This window comes from Tinamus guttatus, unplaced genomic scaffold, assembly GCF_059628265.1.
Source record: "Tinamus guttatus ecotype Peru unplaced genomic scaffold, ASM5962826v1 Tinamus_guttatus_pri_ptg000048l, whole genome shotgun sequence".
Lineage (NCBI taxonomy): Eukaryota > Metazoa > Chordata > Aves > Tinamiformes > Tinamidae > Tinamus > Tinamus guttatus.
The window spans coordinates 14,363,957-14,389,665 of record NW_028288582.1 but is presented as its reverse complement, the minus strand read 5'-3'; the positions used below and the strand labels follow the sequence as shown (position 1 = coordinate 14,389,665).

Genomic DNA, 25,709 nt, shown 5'->3' with positions numbered 1-25,709 from the left:
CTGAAGTTTAACTTTGGTGTTGGACACTGTTGCAATATATCCTTAGGTATCTCATATTTCTTAACTAATCTCCATTTTCTCCATGTTAGCTGGTGGGATTCTAGGTGGGTTTTTAGATGGGATCTTAGAAGATACTTTGCTAAGTATGAGTGAGGTATGTAGATGAGGTGCATAATGTTTTCCTTGTCTAGAGACCTAATAAATGAAAGATAACTCTGCCTTTGACTAACTTATCTTGCATGCTATTACATTCTCTACTTGTCCCTATGTATCTTATTTTTATTTCCTTCAAAATTTACTCTAAGTCTTTGAAAATCAGTAGACCAGAGTAATAATTTAAGGTTATTTCCTGCTTCTAAATGTATGCCTTCTGCATGGTTCATTTACCTAAAATTATTAATAATAAACCTGTAAATTAATGTACCAGTAATTTCAGAATTCTTGGTCAAATATTTATTTCAGAATTCCCATCTATCATGTACTCTTGGCTCACCTGGTGCTGGGATTAATCCTGAAGGAAAAGATAGGCAAGCCTTTGGTAAATTTGTCACCTGCCATGAAATTCCTTTCCAGATATCAAGTTCTGATTTTCTTTGCATACATTTTTCATCATTGTATTGAAGATATTTAGCATCTATTTAGAATATTTGAGAACACAAAATATTCTATTTCCAGGCCACTAAAATAACTAAGAAAGAGCCTGTTATTCACATTGCCTATTACCATTTTTTCTTCCTTTGCACTAAGCAGTCTAGGGCAAGACCCTGTGAACAAGACCCATGTTTCCAACCAATTCAGCTGATCAATGAACTGACAAGTTGTTTCTCCTGACTCCCAAGAAATAGTCTTCTACACATGGCTTACCTGAATGAGCGTCTCCAGTTCTAGCTGGGTTACACAAACGTGTTCCCGAAGGAAGTCAGCCTTCTCTAATGCTATTGTGTTCTTCTGCCTGCTTTCAAAAGGCTGTTCCAGGGCACGGAAGACAAGTCCTCCAGTCACCAGGTAAACCACAACCACAACGAAAATGGCCACTACTGTTTTCCATTTCATGACTGTCTGCAGGCCCTGAGAAGGGACTTCCATGCTGGCGACAACAGTTGCTCGGGAGGAAACGGAGAGTCGTGGAGCCGGGTAATGCCCGTTGGTTTTGGGTTTGGGTTCGCAAGCTGGCACTGGTGAGGGAACAGCAACTGAAACGCAAAATAACAACTCATGTTCAGAAACTGTACGAGTAATAATTTGATTTTCACATACAACTTGTCTAAACACCATTTTCAAGATAGTTGAATAAACTTTGTTATTCACATGCAATAGAATTTCATCTGGAGTGTTCAAAGTATATTTTACACATTCCTAAAAAGTTACTTCAAGGAGTTATTTCATCCATTACTTCTAAACTTGGATAGGTCAATTGCATAAGTAAAAATTTCAGAAAGATTTGGAAATCAATTTCTCCAATATGAACATGAAGATGTGAGAAAGCAGAACATAAATTCTACAAGGTGACATTTTCGGAGAACCCTGACAGAGATACATATCTTTAAATTGTAATACTAATAGTACTTGTATTGGGAATTTAAACTGTTGATGATCAGTGATTATAACTTGGCCCAGAAAACGTCTTTTTCCATATCAAAATTCTCATTTTGGCTCACCGCAGTAAGCAGGCCCATATAACTCACAGGTATCTACAAAGACATCTCTTCTGAAAATGTTCTTAAAGCCTGGAAGCTAATTCAATTACTGTCTCAAAATCATACATCCCCACTCTCTGTTGCCACTGTTAGCCCTGGCAGGGTGAGAGGAGGTTCCCCGGCATTCGCTAGTGCAATGGTACCAAATGCAGTCTTCAAGGAAGCTCAATTCATTTTAAATGATCTCTCTGCTCTACTCCTACCATGGTATACCTGCCACTGGCCTACAAATTCTTTGAAACTGGATTTGAGTATTTCATTTTAGACTTAGATAGCTTACTGTTAAAATACAGTCAATTTATCTACATTCCCTGAACTTATTCCCAAAGTGTCTTTTCTATTTTGCTCAGGAACTGGAGCAGAAGGGTTTTCAACCTCTGAGGAGAACAGCATCATAAATCCATTATACGTGATTTAAGCATACAGGTGATTACACTCAGTTTGCAGTGGACTACAACTCTTTCCCAATATCAATCATTTTTATGTTGCTCAACAATTTAAAGAACTCAGCTGTCTGAGGATAGAACTGACTTACTGGTAAAGGAACTACAGAAAACAATAGCAACTTTAAATTTCCAAAAATATTTTTCCCGTGTTTGAATTGGAGGCTTCACATAGTAAAAAGATTAGAGAGGATTTCTCCCCCACCTCTCTCTCTCTCTCTCTCTCTATATATATATATATGTATGTATACGGCAACACACCAGTAGTTCACCAAATTCATTCCCTTTTAGCTCATCCCAGTTTTGAAACACTCAGCACAGCTGCTCAGCTTGACCATCACCATGGCAGTGATGGTTCCCAATATACATCAATGCATCAGCGAGGATGGAGTAACGTCATGTCATACATTGAGCTTCAGCAGGAAATATCAAAACAGGATGCAGAAGAAATGTAGAAGAGAAAATTTGTACATCTCTGTGAAGAGATTAGAACAGGAAACCTCCCTCCCTCTAGAGACAGATGTCCTAAATGTGAGTCACAATATCTCACTGCTAAATTAAATAATTTGAGTATTCTCAAATTTGAGTACTCCCAAAAGGACATGATCAGCTGCTCAGCTTCTCAGCTGATGAAAATCAGTGTAACACAGCTTCCAGGGCATCAAGGGTATTCAGTCACTTTATATTAGTTAAAGTCCATAACTGTCCCATATATTGTTCATTAACACAAAATCTGCAAATTTGATGAATGATTTTCACACCTGAGACTACTTAGTAAGATACTCAGAGGATCCAAGGCTTATCTAGTATTCCTTCACACATAGCATGTTGCAATTTCTTGAACTTTCGGAAGCAGCTATCAAACTAGGTGTGACTGGCATAGTCTGATGTAGGCTGGGCTAATCTTTCAGAGTTGCCTGACTTTGATACCCCCACAAAATGACTTGGTTTTCTTATAAGAACAAGAATTCCAGAACTAATAAGGCTAACTTTTATGAGTTCTCTTTTCTCTTGATATAAATATTTCTTATCCAAATCATATTTTTGGAAAGCGAGAGGTTCAGAGTAAGAAACATGAAATGTTTTTCTAAATACCATTTTACTTAAATAGCTGTGCTTCATTTTCTTATATTTAAAATAAAAGATAACATTTTTCCCTAAGAAGATTTATGTCGCAAGTTCTTACTCTCTGCTACTAGTTATAGCTACTCTAAGTGTATGTAGAAATGTTGATCCTCAAATACTTTGTATTCTATAAATTAATATACAGGAAGGCTTTAAAACAGCTAACCGAGCAACTGACAAATAACAGACAGAGATGGTCTTGTAAATAAGGCTGGTGCAGAGAGCAGAACTGCAGTCAACACCCCAGAGATGTTTCCAAATGGATTTAAATCAGCAGTTTGATATTTTATAGGAAAGTCAGCATAGAGACTTTGACTAGCAGCTGGCTCACTCTTTACTGGCAATAAGGTGGGTTAAGTGACTTGAGCACATAGTAAGAAAACAGAAGCCCTGATATGTAAATGCAACTCTACCTCTGTTAAATTGTGTTTTCTGCTACCATTTGGCTTTGAATCATGATTTCCAACTAGAAAGAAGGAATGTCATGCTTTTTATTTTTCCTAACTCGTGAGCGTCCTGTAAGATGCAGCATTTATAAAATTCTTTAAACAAACATATGAACATATGTTACATATGAACTTGTGAATTCTGTGTATACTTACATAAATTTTACAAGTAGTAGTTTTACTATAATCCAAAAATAGCCTACACTGACAATTTAACATTGCAGAGAGGAATACAAGCAGTTTAAGAAAATGGTGGATTCCATTAATTCTTGGATCTGTAAAGACAGTTTAGAAATTACCTGGATAACGTTGGACTACTTGGCTGTGTTAGGGACTTTGATTTCATGCAGTGGAACTAAGAACAACATAACAGGGATTCAGATGACAGAGGAGACATATATGTAGGCAAATAGGGCTTTATTTGTTCCAGTGCTCACACAGCAAGTTGCTTTCTTTTAGTATGGGCCAAGAACTACTACTGTTGTTCTCAAAACTGCCATAATACTTTAGCTGAAACATTTCTCAAAGCCTTAGACAGAAGCACAGCACTTAAAAACACAGATTGACAGCTTAAGAATCATAAAATCACATACTGCTGAAGAAACAATATCATAAGGAAAGGGTCAGAGAAGTTTAACAGGGCTCTCCTATTAGTTAGCATCTCTAATAGGTTTGATTAGCTGCTTGGAAATGAAGGATTTTATTTCCTACACATTACAAGTTTCCCTAAAATGTTACAATTTGATTACAGGTCAAACTGGACCACAGGAACACAGGAAAGAATTACAATAAATGCAGAATAATCCCCATTTTATTAATCCATGTGTTTCAAAACAAGTTGCTGTCAGAACAGGCTCTTCTCAGAGCAGTGTCTTTTGCATGTATGTCTGTTAATTCATGCCGGAGACAGAGACGTAATCTACCTCAACAAAAGCAGTAATGAATCTCCATTCATATGCAGATACTGAATTGGTAGACAGATGCCCTCAAAGGAAGACTCCCATGTTTTGACACACACCTTAACTGTCAGTGGGGAAATTAAGGGGAGTTTCTCTTTGTTTGGATAAGCTTCAGAATAAAACGCCTGAAGATATTGACATTACAGATGAAATTAAATGTTAGCATCTGTACAGCTGTTCACCTTTAAGAGTACTGCACTTTATCTGTGTGTTCAATGGTACAACCAGGCTCTCTATTGATATGGGAGAGGCTTAAATACATGAGATTTCTACCAATATCGATGAGAAATCAGGAACCAAAGCACCCACCCACTGATCGAGCAAAGCAAAGCACTAGTGCAGCATTATTGCTATTGAAAAAATGCACCGTATGACTTGCTTAATGTTAAAAAACGCCCTTCCTTCCTGCCTGTATGTTTTCCCTTAATCGTTTGTTTGTGACTGACAATTATACTTTCAAGAATATCTTTGCTCAAAGTAATAGTTTCTTCTCATTGCATATAAGCAGAAACTTGACATCACCATGACTTGTCACACCTAGAAAAGACCTGGATATTAGAAATTTCACTTCTACAGAAGTCAGTGGCATTATCAAGACAGCATGTCATTAAGAATATGTATATATGCATTATATATTATTTTTAATATAATTTCCTAAGGTAAATGCTTCAAGTATAAAACCTGTTCTGTCTCCCGAGAAAAGGAATCTTTGATCAGTTTTCTATTTCCTGAGTTGTCAGTTCTCACAGTTTATTGGTGAGAGTGCTGATGTTTACTTTAAACCAGAATATTGGGAAGGAATGACATGAGAAATGCAGCTTTCATTTAGATACTGTTTCCCAACTACTCAGCTGAGGAGAAAGGTTCCTAAACAACTTTCAGAAACTGGTTGGAATGGATGGCAAAAAATGGATTTGGCTTTTACCTCATTAAAACTTAGAGTTAGGATTTTTTTTTTCTTTAAGAGAGCCAGCCATCTCAGGAAATTAAAGACTTTACTCATAATTTCTGAATGACTGCACTGGCAATATTTCATCCACAGTTTAACATCATTTCTAATACGATCAGCTATCAAACATTGATCTCACTGCAACAAGAGAGTTGAACACTGAGGAGGAGCTCTCTTCCTGTGAAGCTTTAAAGATCTGGGATATATTGCGTAAGGAAATCGATGTTTCTAAGAAAAAGCTGGATAAACACCTACCATAAAGAGTGGGTATAGTTGTCCCTGCTTTATAGCAGCATGTGAACTTGATAACCTGTTAAAAGTCTGGGAAACTCAGTTCCAATTTCAAGGGAAGCTCTCTGGACAAATGGGCTCAAACTACAGCCACCTCAAAAGTACAAATTCAAATAAAAGCCAAAAGGCTAACAGGACTTTCAACTACCTTTTAATTCCACAAATCCAAGTGTGCATCTATCACACCAACCCATATACTGGCCACTGCCCTGTGGGCCTAAAACATCAAAGATACTAAAGAAACACGGTTTTAGAGGAGAGTTTATCAATGACTTTTTTTTTTAATGTACAGACCCTCTTCTGTAGTTTTTTAATGGTATGTCTTATTTATTACTTTAATTTTCTTCCATATATATTAATTATTTACTTGAGTATGCAGGATTGTATGCACAGTCTTGCAATAATATAATAGAGTATTTTTGTCTCTGCCTTGAATCACAGGAGAGCAAGGCCTGCAGCTGCTTAAGGACCAAAAGGGCATTGTGGGTATTTTGAAAGGATGCAGCTATTTTCCATATATCGTTGTGGTTGTTTGGAACTGGGACATTCTAGCTGCAGATTGTTGGTCCTTCATGCTTTATTTCTCTACTGACTTAAAGCACCTGATATATGGAGTGTGATATCATACTTCAGATTGTTGTCACAAGATTCACTACAGTATTGGACTGAGTGGATCTATATTTATGCACTAATAAACCCACCAGTTTCTCTGAAACTCAGAAAGTCTGAGTTTTGTACATGAGTTGGTCCAAAATGAAATGCAGCAGAAAATCATGATGATCGAGTCATGATGACCAAATCCAGTCCAGAAGGGTGCACTCAATAAACTAAACAAATAGTTTGCAGTATTTCTCTGAATCCAGCTAACACCTCTGAGATGCACTCCCAGACATTTGTCTCCCATTGCAGTAGGGGCACACAAGGGAGCCAACAGAATACTTTCAGCTCAGGCAGTAAGGCTCTGGAGTGTATCTGAAGGCAAACACGTATGTTTCCCTATAATGGAATATGATGGGAGATTTTCTTAAAAAGGACATTAGACTTTAATAAACAATGCTTATATAGTCTAGCAGTCAAAAGGACTCATGGAGTCTTTCCTATCTTTATCTTAAAAAAAAATTAGTTTGAGTTATAATGTAATCTCATCACGCAGTCCAGCTTCACTGAGAAAATTTATGAGCAGATCATCCTCCCTACAAATTTTGCAAGATCTTACACTGGGTTATCAAGCCTTGTACATCTTTCATCTAGCACTACTTGATGTGTCAGCGTTCCCTCCTGAAGTAATTTGGAAATTGGATATTTTGCCAAGTGTATGAAGTTGCAGAAAAGACACCTGGAGCAGCACAGCTTGGAAATGCCTGTGAGATGCCAACTATGTCCAATACAGTTTCCCTGAACTGCCTGCTAAAAATAGGAGGACCTATTTCTTCTAAAACGGGTCGTGAAGGACTGGGTGATAAAAAGGGCTTTACTGGCACAATTCATTGTAGTGTATTAGCAGGAGACTTATTTCATTCTCACTAGCCAGAGCTTGTTTGGGTCCCACTCACCCCTCTTCTGAAATAGCAACACCCAAAGATTAATATCAAAAGGATTTCTGACTGAAGAGTGAGGAGAGGCAGGAAAGCCAGTAGCCCACCAGTGGGTAGCATATGATCTAGCACTTGGAGGCTCTGGCTCATCTGCAAACAGAAGTTCCTGGGGAAATTGCTGTCTAGCATTTGCTTCCAATCTCACAACTCCCCATGGACTCTCCCGAGGTGATTTCAGCTGTGAGCTGCTTGGGTTCAGATAGCAGAACAGTGCCTGGAGGGTAAGGGGTATGTTAGGGAAAGAGCTGAGGTAATCAGTCTATTAAGCTGTCAGCTATATACACTTCTCATGAATACGTCACAAATACAAAGTACTTGGGGGTTTTATGGATGAAGGGGATCTATATGTCAGCCAGGAAGGGGGTGAGGGAAATAATGAGATATAGGAGTTCCTGTCCATGTGTAACCAGGGTAAAAAAGTAATTAAAACTGCATTATGAGGGCAGGTCTAATACTGCCAGGTTACTTGCTTTGTCTTCTGTTCCAGTCTCTCCTTTTTTTTTATCTCTGTCTGCTGTTTTTAAACAGGTTTTATAAAGTAAGGAGCATCCATTTAACCAACAAAATAAGTGTTCAGATCTTTACACACTGGACTCTTGAAAATCTCAAGTTAGTACATAAAATCTGACTCTTAGAGGGAAAATGTCAGTAGATAATGACTGTGCCTGCCTTGGTGTTTGTGCAGCGTCTTTGCATGATGTGGGCTAATTAACAGGTGACATTACAGCTGTGATCAAGAAACAGGAGACAAAATCCTGCCTGTGGGCTACAATCACAGAATGCTGGTCACTGCGTGGTGGTTGTCTGGGCTGAGGCATAATAACCACCGCTGCTCCCCAAGGTGTTCAGCCACCGGATTTAAGCAGTGATGGAGTCAAAAAGCCATCCCTGCTGCCCATAGGGAATTTCACCCCACTGCTTGTACACAGCTTTGCTGCCACTGAAGTGAGAAGCATTACTACTATGTTTACTGCTCATAAAAGCAAATCTTGACACATTTTTTGCTTGGAAAACATACAGAGTGCCTCAGAGCGTATCGCTTTGCACTGCAACAGCACCCTACCGGTTAAACCTACCACTCTCTTCCCTGAAGTGGATGCTCTAATGCGGTATTAGCACTGCTGACCTCAGCAACATCTCGGCAGAGCGCTGCAAACGCAGTCGTAGGTGGCAGGGCATTCAACTACGTATGGAAACAGAGACAGGTAAAAGGCAGAAAGGGCAGCCTGCATTAAAACAAAAAGCCTGAGCGTACTATTGAAAAGAAAGTAGCACTGATTGCTGCCTGCTGTTCCCGTTCCAGAGTGGAGTGAAGCAAAGGGAGTAGGCGTGCAGCAGGCTATAAAACTGCATAAGGAATCAAGTCAGTGTTTACTTCCTATTATAGTATAGTAGCAATAGTAGTGGAGGAAAAGTTCAAATATTGAGTTCTCTGTGTTGATGGGGAGTGAAATGTCAGTACTACGTACCAGAGGGAATTGTGTCTAACCACAGATTTGCCATCCCTGGCAGCAGCTTTGGGGAAAATGTCATATAAAAAGGCTTCTGCCATTTTTGTAGCATTTGTCATATATTCCCAGCCAGTGCTCAAAATTACGATTCTCAGTAAGTTTCAAAAAAATCTACATAATTCTTTTTCATCAGTTATAATTAAAACATACTAATTAATGGCTCTTAGAATACCCCAATTGCTTAATTGACTTGGAATGCAGTTGTTATGAGAAAACAAAAAACACTGCTATTTTATAACATGGCTTTCAATTCTCCTTATTAGAAAACTCGAGTTCAGATAAAAATACAAAATACAACAGCCAAAATGGGAATGTGGTGGAAACTAAGTAGTGAGTGTTGTTTGAGTTAAGGTCTCTCCTTCTGTGAGACTGGCTTCCCAATTATCAAAATAGAGTCTTTATGTGCTGGTGATGACTTCCATGGAAGTTTGCAAAAAGGATAATATGTATGAGATTATGAAATTCTTTTTTTTCATCTGAGTCTCTCCAATCACAATGTACGTACGGATTTTTGATGGAAAAGTTATCATCCACTGTATCACGCCCTAAGCGCATCAGCACATAGGTCAAGACTTAAAACTATAGTGATAAACATGGGATAGCTCCAGAAAGCAAACACCCTTTAATCAGTAAAGCTTTCTTTTGTCTTTCACCACAAAGTTTGGTCAATATGGAACAAAAAGGATTCATTTACCTTGTTGAGTGGATTTGATTTTTTTCACTCCTTATCACCTTCTCATTTTTCCTTCCCACACGTAAGCATTTTATATTCATTTTCTATACACATTTAAGAATTTGGATGCTAGCAACACACATTTTCACATAAAGACAATGTCAAATTCTGACCAGTTATTTATCATAAAAAAAACAGGAAATTACAATCTGCTTGCAGATATTGAAAAAGTAGAAATTGGACATTGGATGAACTTTTCTAGTTGTGTTACTTATCAGTCTGTTTGTGATTAGTTTAACAAGAGTGTAAAAGATTAAAGACTCTGTCCAATTACCATTCCACTTAGCTGTGCCATTGCCTTTGTTTTTAGCAGATTTTTGTGAGGGTACTGAAAGACTTTTCTTTGGAATTCTGTCATTTCACTTGAGGAATTCTAGGCCTAGTCTCCCTAAAGAGATAAAGAAGAAGTGTGTACAATCTAATTTAATTTTAGTCACAGAAGTATAATGAGAGACAGGAGAGTTTGAATACCATTTTTATTCTTATTTTACTTTTGAAGGATACTACCACTTTTAAACCTAAATTCTTTAAAGCAGCTCAAGCAAATGGCAAGCACCTTCCAAAGCAGGGAAATGAAAACCCTACAATGGCTGCTTAGAAAATGAAATGTCGGCAGGACTAATATCTCTTTGGACTTAACCATACAAAAAGCAGAAAATCTCACTAAGCCAACAAATCCAATCCTAAATCAGTTTTTTATATGTCCTGATTAATAATTACACTACTGTAACCATTTATTTCACACAGAGAAAACTCTTCAAAACAGTGGCCCTAATTTCACATAACAGCAGTGTTTAGAGCAGGAAGGCCCCTGTTCTGAAATAATAGATAACAAATAGCAGTGATTATCACATGCCATGGTCTTTCAAACCATCCCGAAAAAAATCCAACAATGATCATTTTCCTTAGTCTTACATGTGAGGAATTCAAAATACGTTTGTGCTCCTTCTTGCAGACAGATCCAATTTTTATTGAGATCTCCCAGAAACCAACTTCAAGCCAAGAAAAGGCAAGTAACTTCACTAGCATAATGCTGTGCTAATTAATAGATTAATAGACCAGAACATATTTGCTTCAAAATAGTGCTGTATTAGACAGGTTTGAGTTCAGAGTTGGTTTGGATCTGCCTGACTCAAAGAGCAGAGCTTGGTTCTAGCACAGTAACACTGTGCAGATTTACCTTAGACAAAAATCAAAAAAAAAAAAACATTACAAATGATGGGGCCAGAATAAAAAGCGCTATCTTGCTCCCAGATCTGTGCATTTTAAGACATCTCAGAAAAGGGCCAGAATCTCCAGTTTTGGTTATCTGTTCTTTATTTCTTTAATTTTACTTCAATTTTTTTGGCTTCTGAACAGAATTCATATGACTGCATATGGTGAACAATCACTAAAGATATAGATACATTTTTTCTTTCTTCAGGCTAATAGAAAAGCAGCCTGAAGCAGTTTAGATTAAGTGTACAAAGCGCAGTGTGGACTAAGTGAACTGTAATCTCACAGGCTTAAATAAGACAGTGGCTAACCAAAGACAGTGACAAATTGTTCTCTGGATTCCTTAGGAATAGGACAAGAATCAACTGTATAATCTGTATCAAGGAAGTAGTGGAGTATATATCAGGAAAAGGTTTAGCTACGGGGAGACTGAAGGATGTGAACACCTGTGGACACTGAGAGCTTCTTCACTGCAGGTTTTTAAAAGCAGGACATGCAATCGTCTGCCAGAAATCATTTAGATCAGTGGTTTCAATATGTGTCCTACAAACCTCAAGGAACCATGAAGAAATTCTAAGCTATCAGTGAAAGGAAAGTAAGAAAAATAGCCTAATGTTGTCGGCTTATATTCATCTTGCAGGGTCTGTAAATAAACTGGAAAAATGATAAGGGCAGAAGGGCATGGAAAAAAAAAATCCATGTCTTTCATCTTAATTTTCTAGTCCTACCTCAGAGCAGGAAAATGATAATGAAATCCTTCCAGCCTTCCACTTCTACGTAAGAAAGTCAAAATAAATCTCATAATTCCTTTTTGCATTAACTGTGCCGGAAGACTGTAATAATCTTTCATGATTATCAAAGTTTCCCAAAGCATTTTATAAATAATAGAACATCCCTGTTACACTAAGAAAAAATGATACTATATGTATTCACAGTTTGTCTCATGTAAGCATTGCCACACACATTAACAAGTGGAATGAATTAAAAATAATTTTGAAAGTTCATAACACAAGGACTTTGTCATATATGTCACAAGCAGGTACAGTTATTGTCATCAGTGTGCTAGCAAATCTTCAATTTCTTTAAAGGGTCATGTTCTTTTCCACTACTCATGAACAAAATGCTGATCTGCTACAAGATCAATAGGTGATGATAAATCTTTTCCTTTTTTTGTATTGGTCATAAAGGAAAAATACGATACCCATGTGTACATCGCTCTTGCTGACTATTTACAAGAACTTCCCGACAGAGCCAGCTCAGAGCTGTCAGAACTGATGTCAGAACCCGCCTACAAACCTAAAATGGACTTAGGAAGAGTTACGCTATTGTAACATAGCCTCAAAGCCTCTGCGTAATGAGGCTATGCAAATTGCAGGGAAAAAAAGAAAAAATAAGCATGCCAAGGCTGGCTTGCACAGGTAGCATGAAGAACTTATGAAGAACACTGACATTAAAAAGTCTCAGCAAAAGTCACGGTCATGGGATGCTGGGATATTTTTCCCTCCCTTTCCCTCCTCCCAGCCACAGTATTTTTTTTAAGGCAGACATGAAAGTTCACGGGCTGCAAGAATGGATGTTAGGACATGAAATCCAGGAACAGCTGAAAGCATCTTCATTTTTTTCTTTCTGGTTTGGCTTCAGGACAGCAATCCTAGGGGGTTCCTAACACTTACTGGCATGAACATGAAGATGCCCTGCTACTGACACCATTTGTAGCACTACTTACAGAGCTGCCAAGTCCAGACGAATACTTGAGGGAGATTTGTCTTGTGCTGGAGTAAGCTTGTACAGTGCTGGAGGGCAGTTCAGATTTTGTTTCCCTTGCTTTGCTTTCTCTCTCCCCTGACCTCCCTTCCACCCTGCCCTCCTCCAAATCCATCCATCTGTGCTTGTCCCTCACTTCCCTGCAGTGCTGCTGGCAGCGTGGGACGCAGCATACCTGCAACTTGCTGCTCAGTTCCCCTTCTTGGCACCCTGTGCTCAGCTGCCCTCCCTGTTGCCTCTGACACTTGAGCCCACAGCCAGGAGCCAAGCACATGTTCATATGTGATGGGACTCATCAATGAACTCTCCTCCCTGGCAAGGTACTTCAGGTATGGCAAAATGGAAAATAGAGTACAAGAGCATTACAGTGAACAGTAGGAAGAGCTGAGGGGAGCTTAGAGGTGATTGGCAGTGGTGAGTCCTTAATAAAGAGCCCTCCTGCTTCAAAAGCAGTGACTATGTTTGTTCCAACATGCTCTCACTGGCAGTAGCCCTGTCATCTGGTTTATGGATCTATTTATAGAGAAACTGAATATAGAGAAACCCAAGGAAAAAAAAATCTCACCTTCCCCTTTCCAAAATAAGACTAAAACTAATAGATCATGGCTAAAAACCTGTTTCATTAGCAGTAAGTCAGTATTTCTTGATCCTGCTAAAATTGGGAGTTCTAGTTCATCTAGATCTCTGCTATGTCAGGGGACAAATTGGAAAGAAGCACCCTTGGCTCAAGAGCTTTGTGTACAAAGATGACTTCATTTCAAAGAGTTCCTGTCAGAAGAGATGAGCACACCATTGTTCGTCCTTATTAGGTAATGCTTAGAAAAACTGCTTTCCTTTAACTATGTTAGAAGCCTCAATAGAAGTATCAAGGAAGAAAATCTGTACTCTGGTTCTCTGCAGATTTCACCCCTAGATGAATAGCAGACAAGTTATAGCAGTGATGCCTGTCCATAGGCTTCTCTTTAAAGACTTACGAGAAAAATCTCCATGGCACCAAGATATGCAGTTGGGCAAAAAGCAACCACTATGTTTTCCCCTCCAGCAAGTGCCCCAGGATTCCAGTAATGTTTGGGAAGAGTCTGATCTCCTGCTAGATTACTTCAAGAATTTTTATTTCACAGCACTCATAGGATGACCCTACGGTCAGAGTTTGAGCTAGATGACCTACTGCTGGAGTACTTGGACTGAGATCTTTGAAATAAATCTTTCCCAGACAAAAACGACTCAGAAGAAATTAAACTAATGCTCTCAGGGCCAGGCCAGCCAGTGAAGGAAACATGAACCTTGCAGGCCAGGTTAGAAAAGCAAGAATATTCGAAACTGAAGACACCTAGTTTTAAGATGAGCAAACAGGAAATGACCAAAGCAAAGATTCTTGCTGGCCTCCACAGCAGGAAGCTGTCCCATCTCCATATGAAATGTGATTGATAGTGGCTGTCTGCCAGGGATGGATGCTCTGCATAGCCTCGCAGTCACGTGAAGGGGGACTACAGCAGCACCACTGAGTGCATCAGAGGCTGCAGCTGTGAGAGTTCAGTGCATCGCCCAGTCAGGGCAGCACAGGGGCTCTTGCTGGACTCCCTTCAGTTGATAGGCAGGGAACAGTCCTTTCATATGTAGGTAAGACCGGAAAAACATCAGCATTTTATTCTCAAAATAAGTCTCACTCAGATAGCTTAATTCATTTGCCCACACATGCTAGTTAGTGCCACGAGAGGCCTTAGGATATCCCTAGAATATCCCTCGCCTTCAGCAGTTGCACTTCGGAAGTACAGAGGTTTCCCGCACGTGCAAGCAGTGAACCCTGCTTCTCATGAAGGCAAATCATTAGGTTGGTTGTAACATCATGAAGAGGTAGTTCTGGTTTTGTTTTTGTAGCTGTCATGATTGCTGCTACCCAAGGCCTCTCTGCATCACCCTTTCTTGTGAAATCCAAGCTTAGCAGTCTTGACATTTAAATAATCAGTGATGGATCTGAGTTAACCTAGAGCAATATCTTTGAGATGTGCAAACTGCTTCCTTCATTTCAGTTGGGAGATTCTGCAGTACCATTTCTTTTACAATTATTTTATCAGTGAGTTTTTTCACCCTTAGTAGCTAGTAGCTAATGACTTCTTTTTTTTTTTTTCCTTTAAAATTAAAAGTTGAAATTTGGGAGCATAAATCCTCTGGACAAGCTGTCAGTATGTATTCGCTATTTTAAAACCATGCCAGTGCTATGATATTACAGTGTTGGGTAGGAGTGAAATAATTTGAGCATCCTTTATCGCACATCATTGAATCTTAAGAATCTCAGTGGCACAGTCTAAGGTCTTCCAAAATCCCTACCCAGTGTAGACAGCAACATATTGCTTCTTCCTCCTAGGGAAGAAAATATGCGTCAACCCTGCTGAGATATAAACATATGGTTCTAACAAATCCAGGTACTTGAAGCATGATGTTTAAACACTGAGATGATGCTGTAGGATAGTGATTCCAAAATAACTTGCATTGTTTTATAGGTTTTTTTTAAAAAAAAACTTTTGTTATTTCCTAGCAGTTAAACTGATGCCTTCATCAAATAATTTTCACAACCAGACAAGCATCATCTAGAAAGACAAAGATCTGAAGCAAATTAATTATCTACTTAATGTATCTCTTTGAGGGCAGAATAGAGAGCAAACTGAAAAAAAAACATGAGCATAATTGTCCTATAAAGGGTTAGTCAACTAAAGAGATCCTCATCTATCAAGATACTTATTTTATTAGGTGAAGATATTCTATAATATGTCTGGAAGATTACTTAGAATCATTTTTAGATTGTGCCATAGTTTTGCTCAGAGAGGAGCATCCTGATAGATGTCTGAGGAACAAATAGAGAATATAAAGATTTTTCTTAAAAAAAAAAAAAAAAGACTTGGGTAAGATGTTTACTTCTAAAAGGTTAAATATCATCTATTTAGGAAAAAAAGTGAATTTTGATTATACACAACCAAACCTGTCTTCACACCCATCTCAGCTTGCAGCTAACTCTATCATCACTCTACTGGCTTCCATATCCACCTCCAACAACAAGATATATCCCAACTGAAATCTGCACCCTAACCTCAAAATCTTAGCAGTGATCTCCTATCCTCATATACTGAAACATCTGAATGACACATAATACATGCATTTGGGATTTAACTCTTCTTAAACTACTGCTTATGATTTTTGTCAATAACAACATTGTAATAGCATGGGAATTTTATTAGCAGTTAAAGGAAAAAGTGAAAATTTGAAGGAAAATCTGAATTCTTGGTCTCAGCATTCCCAAACCAAGGAAATATTCTCTAAACTCTGTAGTTCGTTATCATGATAGAAGACTCATAGTTCACTTTTGAAATATTGTTTTGTTTAAATATTCTGAATTAAAGTTTGGTTGTCACTGTGAAAAGCAATCCATAAGAAATATTGCAGAACAGCAGTGAATCAGGGACCAAAACAGATTGACACCACCACCCTAAGGTGCAATATTACATGATGTAAGCTGCTCTCATTTGTTTTATCTTGCGGGTGTCACCATGAGAACTACATTGCAGTTTTAAAAAGTCAGCAGGTTCATCTTAGAGCAGAGCTTCCCTCATATGTAAAATATTTTCATATACATGTTCTCCAGAAAAACAACACAAGTATAAACAACATCTCAGGGACAAGAATATGAGCAGCCTCTGTGCGACGAAGGCCAGGTGCCAGGATGTTTTCAACTTCTTATAGAAGACAAAAGAGGGGAAAAAAAAGGGAAATTTTCCAATAAAAAAGGTGTGAGAAAAACTATTAGTTCTTCCCTAGATGTCATTTCTTTTCCATAAAAATGCCACTAAGAAAACAGAAAACTGCTCAGCATTTATATTTTCTGCTTTGCTTTTTTTTTTCCTATTACATTGAGACTATTAAAATGTAAAGGTTAAATACTCCCAGTACACTGAATTCCATAATACTGTACCTATTGAATCCTAATGTGTCTGTTACCCTGTCTTACCTTGGTTTCTTCATTGTTCCCCCTGCCTTGCAATCCACATACTCACCCTATCTGCAATATATTGTTGAGTACCTCTGTTCTCCCTGTGATTCCAGACATTCCTCTATTTTTAACTCACTAGCGCTTCTGGGGACAACACAGTACTGATGCTTTAAGAATTAAGAATCTCATGCTGCTCCCCCTGAAGTGAGTGGTAAAATTTGTAGCTCCAGTTTAAATTAGTAGAAGAAGATTCAAATTGTATCACCGTATATCTACACCCTCTATCTGAAGGTGGTGTACTCAATTAGCTAGATAAACCCACATCAAATCCAAAAGCTGAACCAAAAGCTATGCAATTACAAGTGATATCACATATCTTTCACCTACAACACAAGCCCAAAAGCAACCTCCATCCCTTCAGGATGGCATCATACAGTTTGCAAGAGTTCCAGCGGATTGCATTTCTTCACTTATTCACTGAAATGATAATTTTGTCTTAACCTCTCAAACTACTGATAATTCTACCATTTTCTCTGTCTAGGATTTACAGCTTCCTTTGATTCCTTTAATCTCTTTTTCTTCTCACAGTTTGCATGGTATCTTCATGATATCCTACTCTTCATCTTTCTCACGTTGACTAGAGTTCTATCTTTCCTCAGTATTACTATTAAGAAAGCTTTTGTACAGTCTTCTACTCTGCCTCTGTTTTATTGCTAATTTTTCTTTTCCAATTTCTTAATATTTCCCTTTCCAGGTCCTCCTAAAGATGACAATGAAGACACCAATAACCCTCTGTTCTCTTGCTCTCCTGATAATCTAGCCATATTTTCCTATCTCTTACCATGTGACAGTCCATAATCTTCATCTGCCTCACAGACAAGTTCCTCATAGCCTTTAGTAAAGCTTCAGTTTCCTCATTGTGTTTCATTTGTTTTTGAAATTCTTCCAGTTTTCCCAATTTACTGTACTTTTCAATATTGGCTCTACAGAAAATACTGCCATTTATACTCACAAAAGTGCCCTCCTGTTTATGCACTCTCTATTCTCCATCAAATCTCTCTTCAAAATCAATCTCTTATGGGTGTTCTGTGACCAGTGTTGATTAGGTACAGCACAGTCCTGACCTATCAGACAGTGCAGTGGCAAGTATGATTTTGTGATGCATCTTGTAAGTAAGTGCTCTCTACCCTACCTCCATTTGCTGGGATCAGAGCTACTGCTTCACTCGTTATAGCTTTCCACAGCAAAGTCTTTTTACTGAATTATCTGAGTTTTGAAGAATCGATTGCTTAGTGCAGAAGGATACAAGTTATCTAGCCCACAAATTTCAGGGAAAAAAAAAAAAAACACTGAAGCACTGTGGACTCTTGTCCAGCACTAGAGAGCCAAAGTTATGCTAATGTAGGACAAAAGATGTGCAGAAAAATCTAATGAGGTCATTGCTAAAAAAACACGCTTAAACTGTCTGTCAGGGAACACATTCGCAAAACACACAGCAAAATGTACCTTCTTCAGGATCTTTAAGAAAATGCATAAATTAGAATGTGTCTCAGACCAAACTATTTGCCTTCTTAAAGTGTGGAGCGCTATTAAATGCAATGACTCTGTTGACAGGATTATGGCAAGTGGCCACTGTGTTTATAATCAGTAGAGACAAACAGGTTAGAATTTACAGGGGGAGTTTAGGAGTATCATAGCATTCCTCAGAAGCATTTGTTGGCATTGTCTACACACCAGACTGCATAAAAAGAGGAAGGCTGCCTGGCTAAACACGCTCTTGGTGCCTAAAAAGAATCACAGTTGTACTCCATTGTATGAAGCATACCTCCTCCTTTAATATATTTTCTTAAAAACAAAAGACCGAAATGGCCCTCACTCCACTCACCTATGTCTTTATTATAAAGTTTGCCCTCTGTATTGGCCCCTGTGCATTAAAGGATGAGAAAAAAACAGCAAAAGTTTGTAACACAGTGTAGCAAGAGCTAGTTTAATTTATACTGAATAGTCAATACTGAAGATTTTTTTGAACAAACAGCCATGGAGGGATCATCCAATTCCAATATCTGCATAAAAGCACCCCAGAACAGCTTGGTTGCCCCATGAGCAGATGTCTAGTTCTACCTGGAGTGTCTCATGTGACACTAGAAATCCCAAGGCAGGTGACATGGGACCTGTGCAGGAGCTGTGCCCCTCTACAGTCTCAGCTATCAAACAGCTTTAGATATCTCTGATGGAAAACTCAGTTGAGTCTTCAGTATCTGTAGAGATGTGTAGGTAATACTAGTTTCCTCTAGTTGTAAATGCTGAGATAACCTTATTTCTTAAATGATGTGATCTGTGTGTGAAGACAGAGGCTATTTTGCTCTTTTCAAATTGTTTTAGCATTTGATTGCAATACATATGTTCTTCTTTCAGTAGCAATTTTAGATTGCTCTAAACAAGTTAATTGTATTTCACAACACCCTTGTGCATTAGAGAATTATTAATATTCTTATTTTGCAGTCAGGGAAAAAGAGAGGAACAGGCAGGTTAAGTGACTCTTCGGAGGTTAAACGGTAAATCACTGGCAGAATCTGAGGAAGATCCTGATTCTCCACCAGAGCTTGATTTCTCCACAGACCATTAATTCCCACACTAAATACTGAGATGATGATAAATGTGTGATCTTCGGGTCCTAAACTGCAGAAAAGAATCCTACACAAAAGATATCTTTGTGAAAGGACATGGGTAGCCCTATCAAAACTTCAGAGTTCCAAACGGTCAGTGTACAGACACACATACAGCTAAAAATTCTAAGGGTTTTGACAAACTGTATCATTGCAGGGAACATATCGTCAGAGCAGAGTTTAAAATTGGACTCTTTCATCTGCTCATTAAAAACATCAACAAGATAAACACACCTTCCTTGGAAAGGACATCTTACCAGCAACCTGCAAGTCTTGGCATTTGCGGTCTTGGGGCAAATACTTTGGGCTAATTTCTGAGCATATCGGAAAGAGTCCTATCTATCCTTCTGCAAGACAGGAAAATTCCTCCTAGACAAACAAGACAAATTAACATTTCACTTTGGAAAATCAGCTCTTTGAAGAAACACTTTCAAGGCTATTTTCACATAATCTTAAAGTGTTCTTAAAACCATCTTTTGCCATTGCATAAACTGGAGCTTAGCTCCAATATGTGTGCCATTTCAGTGTTTCTTTCTCCAAGGAAACAGCAATTTAAGCAAATAATAAGATAATAACTATATTGTTGTAATATCCAAATGTTTCAGTCAGGATGAGGGACCCAAAGTGTTTTAGGTTCTGTATAAAAATATATGTGCAAAGAGTTTATAAGCTATTTTAAATGAGGGCAACAGGTTGGTTTAACAAATAGTGGGAGGAGTGTGGGCATAAGAAACGATGAGAAAAACAATTACAAGAGTTACTGTCTTCATGGGCTGCTATAAATCCAGACTTATATTCAGAGACAATTAGGTGGGAATTTGTATAATATATGAAACCAAAAACCTGGTCACTCTCTATTTTCAATGAGAACTGGATTGCCTGAATTATCCCAAATGAAAGAATCAAAAATTGTGAGCAGTTGATTAAATATTTTATGACTATATATCCAGGCTGATATTCTCATTTATACAAATCTCAGCCATTTAAAAAAAAAAAAATACACGAGGCCAGATAGCGTGAGATGCTGTACCTTACTCAGGTATTCAATGACTTTTGGGATGGAATTTGATCAGTTTAGGAATGGAATTATATAGTTCGATTTCATGGGGTAGTAGGAGAGTTAACTGTATTCCAGGTTCATGAAATATTGCTTTATCTAGAAAGCACACACAACACATACAGGAACAACACAAATATTCTCCATACCCAAGATGAGTGGGTACTACACAACAGGATAAAAGCACAGTTCAGCCTCTATGCCCTATCATTCTTGAGAATGATCTAATGGCTGAGAAATTAACCTCCAATTAGCTGTCTGTCAGAAACCATCCCTCATGTCAATTCTCCTCCTTTAAACCTGTACTCTCCACAAAGGCTTTCTATGGTGTATTGATCTTTGCTGATGTGAACTGAGAATACCGGTTTTATGCAAGAAGCTATCAGGCTCTAACCTATTTATCTACCTAAATATTTATAGTACTGCCAGCATTATGGAGTTTGAGCATTAATTCATTTCAATGACCACCATTCTGAGCTGAGTTCAAACCCAGCAACACCATCAGTCCCAAGCCAGTCATACCTCCACAAAAAAATCCCTGGTCTTTAGAAAATGTGTATTGTCTCTAGAAAATATTGTCTGGAATAACCTACTCTAAAACAATCTTTGAGGATACCATAGCTCTCTTTTACATCTTAAGATTGCTGGTTTCCTTGCCAGAAACATCAGTTGATTTACTTCAACTACTTTTAGTACAAGTAAGCAAACAAAATTCATACTAGACAAAACTGTGTAAACCACGGGTATTCTGTCTGACAACCAGAACACGGCAGTATCACACAGTCACACAATACACACTTGAATGCCCAGGTATCTGAGAGTGAAGATTAACTGGACATGTGTTCTGCTTTTAAGAATTAGGGTTGCTTTTATCTTTGTCCTAGATTGTCCTTTGTGCCAGATTTCTATATGTGGATCTTTGTATCTAACTTCAACTCTTGCCTTCAAAGATATTATAAACTATATGAAACATAACGTCATTCTTCACATGTACATGTAGAACAAATTATATCCATGATTGTATTCATTCATTCATGTCATGGTTCTAGTATTTTTGTTTGCTAAATGTTTGCTAACATTTTTATCTAGGTAAATACATTCGTGTTTCAAGAAAAAACAAAGGAACTCTCATCTACTGTGTCTTCTACCCACACCACTAATTCTCCAGTGGAACTACGTGTGTATAATGGCATATGACTGTTCATATGTGGATTAAAGTGCTGGACCTTAGACCACTTTTCCTTGCCAATGTGCCTTGTCCATGCCACAGATTTTTATCTATTTCCCAAGTCCCTCAGGGAATTAGAAATTAGTAATATTTGCTTCCTTCCTAGCTATACATTAACACCCTTTCCCCCCAGCTAATGAAGTCAATACACTGAAGAGAAATAGCAGTCAGGATTCTGCAATCCTTAGCAGGGATTTATCTCAGCAGAAAGGAAACCTGCTGGATTTTGAGGTGTTTTACCTGTTTCAGTACACTGAGATTTTGGATACATTGGTAGATTGTGACTAACCACCTGTTGGATCCACATGCTTTAAAGCTGACTGCCAAGAACAGGAGCTATACACAGAATGCCATCAGTGCAGGCACAAAAAGGGAAAGAGAGGGAACAGGTTTTTTTTCAGTAAAAGGCATTTTTCGATACATAAAATGAAATAGAATGAAGCAACAGCAAACACAAATTCACAAAAGCAGTTGGGAAAAGTAGGTTTTCCATGAAGGATTTTGATCATAAGTACAGAGTTACTAAAATTGTCAAATCTCCGTTAGCAACACTGCCCATGTGCTCATGTGAATTGGAGGCTTGCATGCTGCCTTCAGTCTCCACCTAATTAAAGATGTAGTGGGGTTTAATCAAAGGCTAATTGTGTACGTACAGTATTCAAATACCCCATCTGATCTGCTCAGCATACAGATGTCTATCCTGCCGTGTCCTTTCTACACAAGAAGAAACTATTCATAGTATTTCATTTTTGTAAGTAACAGGGCATGGAGGATGACAAACTAACCACTATAACCAAACCTGCGAAACAAAAATTCATAATCAAAGCCCATGTTATCACTAGATGCTTCCTGCAGTCACCGTCAGCAGTTCTGCTGCAAACCTGAGTATATGGCTTCAACTTGCTCTGCTCTTGTACTGATGCTCGGAAATATGACACACCGTATACGAATTGCTGTTGAGGGGGAGGGAAAGGGAGGACTAAGTTGCTTCTTCTGCAGGTTGTATACGAACCTCCTCCCCCTGCCAGAAAAGGAGAGTATTTCATTATGGTTTATTTTAAAACACCACTTGGATCATTTTACTGAAAACCACTGCACTGGCGTAAATCTCCCTCCACCACCACCCGAGCGCACTCCCCAGGACAGGCTCCAAATCTCACTACAGAGTTAATCAAACTACCCACTTGGGCTGATCAGCTGTTAACAGGATGGAGTCAAGAGTTTAAAGGTCCCTTTGGGCTCCGTTATTTAATGTGTCTTTTGTATTGGCCCCACTACAGGCTATATTGTAGCAGCATTTTGCTCCAGTCACTTGCCAACAGACATTTGCCATGGAGAAGCCCTGAGCAAGCTGGGCTCACATCCGTGTCCACCCTGACACCACCCAGTTAGCAGAGACAATGATCACGGGAAGCAACAAAGGAGCCACAGATAAAACAAAACAAACAATGCGCTGTGCTGGAGACTACAGCCACCCCAGGCAAGTGTGCCAGGGATATACTCAAGTAAAAGGGAGGGCAGGGAGGAGAAACAGCAAATACAGAAGTATAAAACTTGCATCTAAAGCAGGTTTTGCCTATGCACCCACCCAAGCCTGCATCCGAGGAGCATTTTCTAATGCACTGCCAGGACTGAGAAAGACTGAGAGCAGTGCACATGGGGAGCAGATGAACAGCCCGCGTCCCCTCCCATCTGGAGTCAAATAGTCTCCTAGAGTCACTAGGCAAGAGGAATAATAATAAATTTTATTATTATAGCAATAATAGTAACAGAGAATCACCAACCTTGAGGATCCCAGTTCACCTGTTTTCTTGGAGTCTCGATTGGAAATTTCATCGCTTCCTTTTTGCACAGGGAGGAAAAAATAAATAAATAAATTCCCAACCTTCCTGTCTCAATGCTGCAGTCAAACAAATTAATTTCAAATTATAGGGAGCCTGCGCTGTTTGACTGAGGGGAACTGGTGGTTGCCAAGGAAAGAAATACACAAATAAATCAAGGAAGGTGGAGAGGGGAGGGAAGGGGAGGGCAGTGGAGGGTTCTGTACTGGTGAGGTGAGGAGGGATGCGGGCACTCGGCGGAGAGAGGTGTGGAGATGCAGAGAGGAGCAGGGAGGGTGTGGGGAGCAGCGACAGGGCAGATAGAGATGGGCAGCAGCTCTGGGGCACTGCTGGCTCTGGGGAGGCTCCCAGGGCTCTCTCGCCTGGTCCACCTGCAGCTGTGGGGTGGCGGGGGCCGCTGCTGCCCAACGGTTGTGCCCACCTGAGGGGGCAGCGGCGCTGGAGGAGCCCCTGCCGCCCAGCGGGCGCCTCCCACACGCACACGCGCTCTCGGCCACCCCAAAAACGAGCCCACCTCAGCTCAGCCCCAGCACTAGGGGGGCAACAAAAGTCATCCATCCGGGGCGAGCCGCAGCCGCATGGCTGGGAGAGCCTGGGGGCACCCCGGCTGAATGCAGCAGCCGCCTGGCTAGCGAGGAGAAAGAGGAGGAGGAGGAGGAGGGAGCCACCCTACAGCTTTGGAGGGAATTCACTGAGCCCCTCTCTGCACTGGCTTAAAAAGGGGGTGGGGAGAGGAAGGTAGGGAAGAGGCTGCGAGTCCCTTTGTAAGAGGAGGTCTCGCTGGGTGCTCTAGGGAGGGGACGAGAGCGGAGGGAGGAGGCTCCCACTGGTACTTACTGGGTATCCTTCCCTGGAGGAGGATGCAGGCTTGTTTGGCGGAGTTTGCAGCCAGAGACACGCTCAGCCAGCTACTAGCAGCAGCAGCACATGGCAGGAGCACAGCAGCATCCAGAGCCTCCGCAGCACAGGGGGAGGGGAAGGATGGGCAGAGGGATTGGCAAAGCCCACGCAGCGTGGGGCAGCCCTGGAATCGGGCACCCTGTGAGCAAGACTCCTGCCCCTTTTCCCTTCGTGTTCACCTCAAGCCAAATCCAGGCAGAGTCAAGAGACGTGGTCTCCCTGGGGGGAAGGGGCAGGAGGACTAAGAGGGAGGCTCAAGGAGTCTCTGTGCCCTCCTAAGCTTTCAGAGGCTTGGAGGAAATGGAGGACACTTGGCTTCTAGTTTTGGCCATTTTTCAGGTACTCGCTGTTAGCCATCTTCCTCCTCGCACTCCCGCTTCAGGTGAGGATGCTTTCTGCTCTCAAGTCCAGAACAGGCTGGTACCGGTACTGTGTCAGAAACGTCTCTAGCTCAAGACACAATATTTGCCTCAGGCCCCCTCTCTTAACCAGGAAAACAAAACCCCAGCCCCTCGGGACTGAAAGGAAGAGTATGTGAGGTTAACCCTGTCCTGCCTCCTCGCTTTCACCGTGGAGAAGAGCTCACTGCATGAAGGAGAAAATTGCGTGGGATAGTTTGAGGCAGATACCCCAAAATTCACAGGGGTCATGTGTCAGTGACCCATATCAGAGTCAGCCCTGAGATCAGGACCTTCTGAATTTTCAGGAAACGTAATTGTAAGCTAAATCTACTCCCTAAGGAAATTTTCTCCTTCCTTTTGCTCATAATCTATTTTTGCCCAGTTACCCTCTCTATCTGTCTTCCTCTCCCATCTGTTGCTCAGATATTAGTTAACTGTGAGAAAGGGTGAAATCTTCTCTGGTGAAAAACAACGTAGTTTGAAGTGTTTTAGCTCTCCTCGGGAATCTCTTATGTGGAGGTTAGCACACTGTTTTTGTATCCACATTCAGGAGCTAAATAAATGCACAAATTCATGCTTGCCCCCAGTCTTTGTTCAGTCGTAAGCAGGAAGAGCAGATCAATATTAGTGACTCCACTTTTTATACGTTGGTGGTGTGCAATAATATATTTTGAAGGAACTCGAAGGAAGTAGTGCAGCAAGTTTTCTTGGGGGGAGGTGCTGGGTTGCTCTTCTGTCCTTAATCCAAGCACCCCTGTGGCTCTTGTTTTGTGCTGTACAGGAGGAGGCGGGAGAGGCTGCTGTAAGGGAGGACATGGAGAGAATGATAATGAGCCCGCTCAGTCACACGTGAATCTGAGATGAGAGCAGTGATGACACCAGGAGCATAAGGTATTTTCTTTACAA

At 39.9% G+C, this 25,709-nt stretch overlaps 1 protein-coding gene across 1 annotated transcript in view; it reads right to left on the bottom strand.

The window, feature by feature from the left end:
* The window catches only part of KCNK10 (potassium two pore domain channel subfamily K member 10), a 54,585-nt gene extending 31,038 nt beyond the window's left edge, over positions 1–23,547 (bottom strand). Inside the window, exons 1-2 of the mRNA XM_088538863.1 lie at positions 23,446–23,547; positions 865–1,193 (exon numbers count right to left, since the gene is read on the bottom strand). Coding sequence (XP_088394989.1) covers positions 865–1,193; positions 23,446–23,497 — 381 coding nt within the window. The 5' untranslated portion in view covers positions 23,498–23,547. The remainder of the gene's footprint in view (positions 1–864; positions 1,194–23,445) is intronic.
* Positions 23,548–25,709: the final 2,162 nt, after the last annotated feature.